At 47.6% G+C, this 6175-nt stretch overlaps 5 protein-coding genes across 5 annotated transcripts; 2 read left to right on the forward strand and 3 right to left on the reverse strand.

Moving 5' to 3' along the window:
* Window positions 1-1029: 1029 nt before the first annotated feature.
* On the reverse strand, window positions 1030-2640 carry TEOVI_000039500 (EB1-like C-terminal motif containing protein, putative; the record flags this gene model as incomplete). The annotated part of the gene is made up of 1 exon (XM_067222366.1): window positions 1030-2640. The coding sequence occupies one exon, from the start codon at window positions 2638-2640 to the stop codon at window positions 1030-1032; it is 1611 nt and encodes a 536-aa protein (XP_067078467.1).
* A 292-nt stretch (window positions 2641-2932) lies between these two features.
* On the forward strand, window positions 2933-3196 carry TEOVI_000039600 (uncharacterized protein; the record flags this gene model as incomplete). The annotated part of the gene is made up of 1 exon (XM_067222367.1): window positions 2933-3196. One exon carries the CDS (start codon window positions 2933-2935, stop codon window positions 3194-3196), a length of 264 nt encoding a protein of 87 aa, XP_067078468.1.
* Window positions 3197-3553: 357 nt separating this feature from the next.
* On the reverse strand, window positions 3554-4582 carry TEOVI_000039700 (C2H2-type zinc finger/Zinc-finger double domain containing protein, putative; the record flags this gene model as incomplete). The annotated part of the gene is made up of 1 exon (XM_067222368.1): window positions 3554-4582. One exon carries the CDS (start codon window positions 4580-4582, stop codon window positions 3554-3556), a length of 1029 nt encoding a protein of 342 aa, XP_067078469.1.
* Window positions 4583-4860: 278 nt separating this feature from the next.
* TEOVI_000039800 (uncharacterized protein) lies at window positions 4861-5118 on the forward strand (the record flags this gene model as incomplete). Its single annotated transcript, XM_067222369.1, has 1 exon — window positions 4861-5118. One exon carries the CDS (start codon window positions 4861-4863, stop codon window positions 5116-5118), a length of 258 nt encoding a protein of 85 aa, XP_067078470.1.
* A 227-nt stretch (window positions 5119-5345) lies between these two features.
* On the reverse strand, window positions 5346-5993 carry TEOVI_000039900 (uncharacterized protein; the record flags this gene model as incomplete). The annotated part of the gene is made up of 1 exon (XM_067222370.1): window positions 5346-5993. One exon carries the CDS (start codon window positions 5991-5993, stop codon window positions 5346-5348), a length of 648 nt encoding a protein of 215 aa, XP_067078471.1.
* Window positions 5994-6175: the final 182 nt, after the last annotated feature.

Consider the following 6175-nt stretch of genomic DNA (forward strand, 5'->3'; position numbering starts at 1 on the left):
GTGGAGTGGTGAACAACCTGAAGAGGTTGGCCAAAGAAAGAAATTTGAGAAAAAAAAAAGAAGAAGCAAAAGGAATTCTCCACACAAAAAAAAAAAGAGGGGGGAGGTGATGGAGAAGAGGGGGGGAAAGAGTTTAAAAGAGGAAACCAAAGGTGTAAAACAACAAAGCGAAAAGACGGTAAACAAAAAAAGGAAGGAGGGAGAAAACGGACAAAGAGCAAGGAGTAACAAGAAAGAAAAGAACAAAATAGAGCAAACGTGAGCTAACCCCATTTTTTTTTTGTCCTTTCACCACATAAAAGCAAACTCCAGATCAAAAAAAATTAAAAAACACGTATGTCTCTCTCTCCCTAGTTTCCCCTTGTTTTCCTCTCCTTTCCTTCCCTCTTTTGTTATTTCTATTTTTGGTCCCTCATATTTAAAAAAAAAACAGAGGATTCTTAACAAACCCATAGCGCATGTCTGCATTTGCCGTCGTTTGCCCGTGAGCAAACGTACACCAAGCACACGCATACACACACGCAAACATCTATTGTTGGCACTCTTCGTTCCGTTTTTTTGTTTTCCACCTTTCACTTCCCGATGTTATTATTGTTGCTTTTTGATTGCCCTCGTTTACTGTTGTTTTTTTTTTGATATGGAGGTCTTCCTCATATATTCTAATGATATAATCGTAATAATGAATAAAAAGAAGGTCAGTTGAGCTAAAATCCCATTCACAAATCGTATGTGTGGTGGGCTGAAACGAGAGGGTGCAAGAAAAAAAAAGAAACGATCACAAACACACACACACACACACACACGAGGAGAAAGGCACGGGCTTGCACCGCACGTACATATGTAAATATATATAAGCAGAGAGCAACAGATAAAAAAATTGTGGCATATGAACACAAAAAGGGAAAGAAGAAACATGAGCACATATTCGCTCGTATTAACTTCGCCTCCTCCCCCCTTACAAACATACACCCACTCGCGTGTCTCAATGCATAAGTAAGTAGCCGTAGAACCACTAGGGACAGTAGGAGCTTACTCTGCAGCGTACAATACATCCAACAATGCGGTCACCAATGTACGCGTCGAGCGGTCTGTGGATGACTCATCGACTAGAGGTAAAACAATAGCCTCCACCTGCCTCAACTTGTCGTAGTAAAACTGTCGCTCTCTAGTGGCTTTAAGCAATGCTGCTGCTGCCACCGCGGAGTCACCCTCGCTGCTGCTTTCCCCGCGGCTCCCTGAGCGTGACATTCCCGCTGACATGGAAGGTGTTGCCGCCGACACCGATTGCAGAAGCTTCCCTGACGCATTTTTCGACATCAGGGGTGATACTATCATCTCCACTGAAGCATGGGGGTCAACCGCACACCGTTCCCTCACATTTGAAGGATTCACCACACCGGAAAGGGAGTTTCTGCTCCTTACCGCGGTCCTCACAGGGGTAGTACCACCAGGCCGGCACGTGCGTTCGGAGATGTCGCCGCTACCACTAAGAACACCAGAACTGCTACCTGCATTATTAGTCTTAGGCGGTATCATCGGTTGGTCACGGCCCCTGCGCACAATGTTGGGCCCCACAGCGCCTGACTTGGTTGTTGTAGCTTCTCCCATCGGAGTCATATCCTTGTCATCGGTGGTGGATTCACTCGTCGATAACGGCGGTGTCTGCTTGTCCTCTACGGCTGCCGCTGCCTCGCCCGCAAACGCGGTACGGGGGCGAAACCCACTTCCCTCTTTCCCTGGTAGTGAGTGGCGGGGATTCGAGCGGCCGCGCATCGTGGGGGACTGTTGCGTAGCTCCACGTGGGCCGGTACTGTTCGTGTCCAGAAGCCGCCGCGCCCCGGCAGGGGTTGTGACCCTTGACCTATCCACAGGGGTGGACGTCCGTCTGGATATGGGAGACTTCTTTATACCATCCACTGGTGCAGTGTGAAGTGTGGAAGTGCTCACAGCAGCAGGACCTTGAATGACGGGAGGCTCAGTGGATGGCGTTAACTTGCCCGAGCAACACACAGAAGTCGTTCGTGGAGATCCCCTCTTCAGCCCGGGGGCATCCCCGCGAGACGGTAACACTGCGCGGGAAGCTGCCGGTTTATCGTCGTTGGTGCCGACAGAGGTGCTATGCTGGCTCTGCTCAGAGATCAGTGACGCATCCTCTGAAGCATCGCAGTGGCGATACCTTGGTTGCCGCTGATATCCCGTCTCACCACTGTACTCCCCCCGACCGTTCTGCGGCATAAGCACATCACCAAGGCCACGGAACCACTGCAAGAGCTGCAGGTTGGCCTGGAATGCACCTTTTATAAGCTTATCCACATCGTCCACAAGCACCTCAGGGGGCGGAATGCCGTTCTTCTGTAGAGCATCAGCCATGAGCTTCAGGTTCGACACTGCTTCAAAGTCATGTCTTGCGGGTACCTTAGCTCTTGCTATAAGAGCTGGATGCACGAACGGAAGCATCTGCGGAAGCAACAGCACGTATGGCACACCATTGCCGCAGTGCTCCACTTTGCGCAATCGAGGCACTTCATAGCCTGAGGCCGTCACGTGAGGCATAAGGTCATTAAGCCACGCAAGAAGCTCGGTACGCGTTCCACGTGATGGAACAATGTTCACCAGCCCATGGGTATTGCGATGGTCCATCGGTAACGATAATAACGGGGACGGTGGTAACAACGGTTGCAGTTCTTTGGTCTTACTGCCTACTTCACCAAACTATATAAAACTTTATATTTCTCACAATCCTCTTTCTTTATTTTTGTATATGTAGCCCATGTAAAATAAAAACGGAAAGAGAGAGGCTGCAGATGCGAAACCCCACCGCCTACAACATTTCGTGTGGAGAGGTACGAAGATGTGACTGAAACACCCCTTGGTTAAGGACATACAATTTAAGGGCATTAAGGGAATTGCCCTCCGCCGTCAGACTCGCAACATGTTGCGTGAACATATCCAGCATATAAGAATATGCATATCCATTGTTGTCAGCGCTCCCGGTTGCGGCCCTCCCCATGGTACCATCTCCCATCATTTTATGAAAATGGCACTCAAAACATTTAGTTACGCGGCATCAACAACAAGTGCACGTTCCCCGCCTTCTTCCCCCCTACCCCAACATTACATTCCTCGAGTCACGTCGGAGTATGCGAGGACACAAAACGCTACTTTTCTAAATTCGACAGGCCGTATCACTCCATAGCCACACTGGACCAAATTTGCCCTCGCTCTTCACAGCGTACTGTGTGCAATGGCACGTGCCTAGAAAGAGCAATCACGAAAAACTGTGGTTGTAAAAAGACTCACGATGTCAATCACCATTTCGGTTTAATTTCCCCACTCAGTCAGACAACTCGCTTATATATATATATATAACCAATATATCAGTGTCGGCCTTTCTAACGACCACCACCGTCCATTCCTTAACACACACACACACACCCTCACGCAAGGACGCGCTAGGAACAGAATGATAGGATGTAAACAAGTTTCCTTTGGTTGACCACGAGGTAACTACTCGATGGACGAAACTACGCACGATGAATATTACCGGTAACATCTAGCAGGGTGCCAATATACCGAGGCGCACAGTGGTACAGTCCTCGGAGGGAACAAGCTCACAGGGATGACGCCGGGCTACGTGTTTTAGCCAACGCTGCCGAGAGAGGAAGGTCGCCATGCAATCATCATACGGACATGTAAACGTAACGTTCTCTCCATACGAGTGCAGACCAGCCTCCGCTGCCGAAATATTTAGCACTTCAGCCGAGTTAACATTCTGCTGGGCAGCAAAACTCTGAGCCACACCTGCACAGCGCCTTGAAACTATCAAGCGACTGCGCTTAGTTCTCTTGCGCAACGGGGACCCCTCGTCAGCGTCGCCACAAAGGTCAACAGAGAATACATCGTCATCGATACCACAGTCGCCAAAAACATCATCGCGGAATGGACAATAGCACCTTAGATGCCGCTTCAACTGACGACGGTCGGCAAGTTCCTGTTCACAGTTTGGGCAAACGAAAAATGTATCAGCGGGACCAACGACAAACTCAGTGGGAGGAGGAGCACACGTGTTAACCCTAACTTGTGTGTTGTCTCGGTCGGACCAACTAAGTACACGAGGTGGGTTAGGCCTGGAAGAGCAGTGACGCTCATGCCTGGTCCGCTTCCCCTTACAGGAAAATCCAACGTTGCAAAAACGACAGTTTATTCCCTCATCAGAAGTGGTGGATGAAGCATTCGGTGCCCCTTCATTGCAATCTAAAGCTGCAGTTGACTGCCGAGGAGCGCTACCGGAAGATGCAGCCACCGGTGGCACTACTACCTCAGGATGGAGGGTCCGAATATGTCTCTTCATGTTTGTGTTGGTTGTGAAGCCAACTAAGCACACATAGCACTTGTACGGCCTCTCCTTCGTATGAGTGAGGAGATGTCGGCGGAAATGCGTCCCACCGCTGCTGTCCGGGCTGCGCCTCGTGGTGTAACAGCAGTACGGACAGCGCATAATCAAGTTCCTGAGGCGCCGCCGCTTCCCAGAAACCGTCCGAGTGGGAACCTCCACTGCACCGCTGCAGCCTTCGTTATCCATGTAGACTCCCAGCTAATTTCCACTTGACAGCCAGCTGGAAGGCAAAAAAGTGGGAGGGTACTCTGAGCAGAAGCAAAGATTTAAGGTGGACATTGAAGGATTAAAAAAAAAAAATACTTACTTACCCGCGCTGAAAGGTGTAACGGCAACGTCACAAATTGTAGTTAGACATCTGGTACAGATATACAAGAAATGTAAGACATGAAGATACACATCAAAGAAGAGAACTGGCAAAACAAGAGCGGTGTCAGACACATTTAAAGCAGCCCCAACATCATATGTCGTTTGGCTCTCAGTCTACCACTGCAGCCGATAATTACATAAAAGAGAGATATCTTAGGAAGGAACGTTTTATTTCGTCCCACACTATCGGGGGCTCATACCACACTGTCGCCACACCACCTCAATGGGAAACAGCGTCCAGCGCACAGCGACACCAATTCAACACTGAGGTATTACGATATTCAAGAAAAATTCAAATAAAATATCCAGACAGTCAACATTATTTATGGTTTTTTAATGATGGAAGGGAGTGACCATCGTTAAGAAAAAAGATGACCGTCAATCCTACACACAAATAATTAAGTAATTGTACATCGAAGCAGACAGTCGCAAATCATACATCAAGTAAAACTCTCGTTTTTTTTCTCTGCGACGATGTACTTCGACAAGATAAATATGTCCATCAAAACTTCCTTCATCCCATAACTCCCCTTAGAACAGGACTCGAACATGTCCACATGCGTTTTTATCACTATTAAACTTAAATAGCAACCATGATACCTCTTTCGTGACGCAGTAAAGCCAGCTTATCATCCAATATCTGAGCAAATCCCAATAAAGAAGGCTTCACCCCTGCGATGCGGTGGACAGGAACCAACCCAAAGAAACAGTTGTCACGCAGCGCCCTTTCAGCGACACCAACCTGGAACTTTCTGCAGAAATATCGGTATTCCTTCTGTGTTCCAGCTTCGATTTTAATTACTTCCCTCCATACTTCGCCGTAATTAAACGCATCCGGTGGCATGTGTAACGGAATTGACCTTAAAATATTATTTATTTCTCTCCTTCTTTTTTTTAAAACTTCATGGCTGTCGCCCGATGGTGCAAGTGGATAGTTGAAATAGCGCCAAACCAACAACGCGGTCCGTTCATGAGGGATGTGCGGAACACCACCTTCTTCCGCGCCTGCGTTTTCATGCAACTGAGGGAATGGCACCTCCATAAGAGCTGCGTTGGGGCATACTTTACGAAGCCACTCATTAAGGTCAAAACGAGAGCCTTCCCTGTAGCAACACAAAACAGCGCCGCTTTCACCAACAAAGAGCAAAATACAACGCTTCCGCCATAAAAGGCGATAAACAAATACAGTACAACGAACAACATCACAAGAAAACACGCAGAAAACCATGATAAAGCAAAAAACCAAATACAACAATTTATATGTACAATTAAACTAAAATATTGTGCTTATAAGCAAAACGCCTACTACAATTAACGGAAAAAAAAAAGAAAAAAACCATAACAAATATATAAAACAATAGAACACACAATACATAAGTAATACGGCTCAACACCCCATTCACACTTCAT

This window comes from Trypanosoma equiperdum (genome assembly GCF_001457755.1).
Source record: "Trypanosoma equiperdum strain OVI genome assembly, contig: ctg_161, whole genome shotgun sequence".
In the NCBI taxonomy this organism is placed as follows: Eukaryota; Euglenozoa; class Kinetoplastea; order Trypanosomatida; family Trypanosomatidae; genus Trypanosoma; species Trypanosoma equiperdum.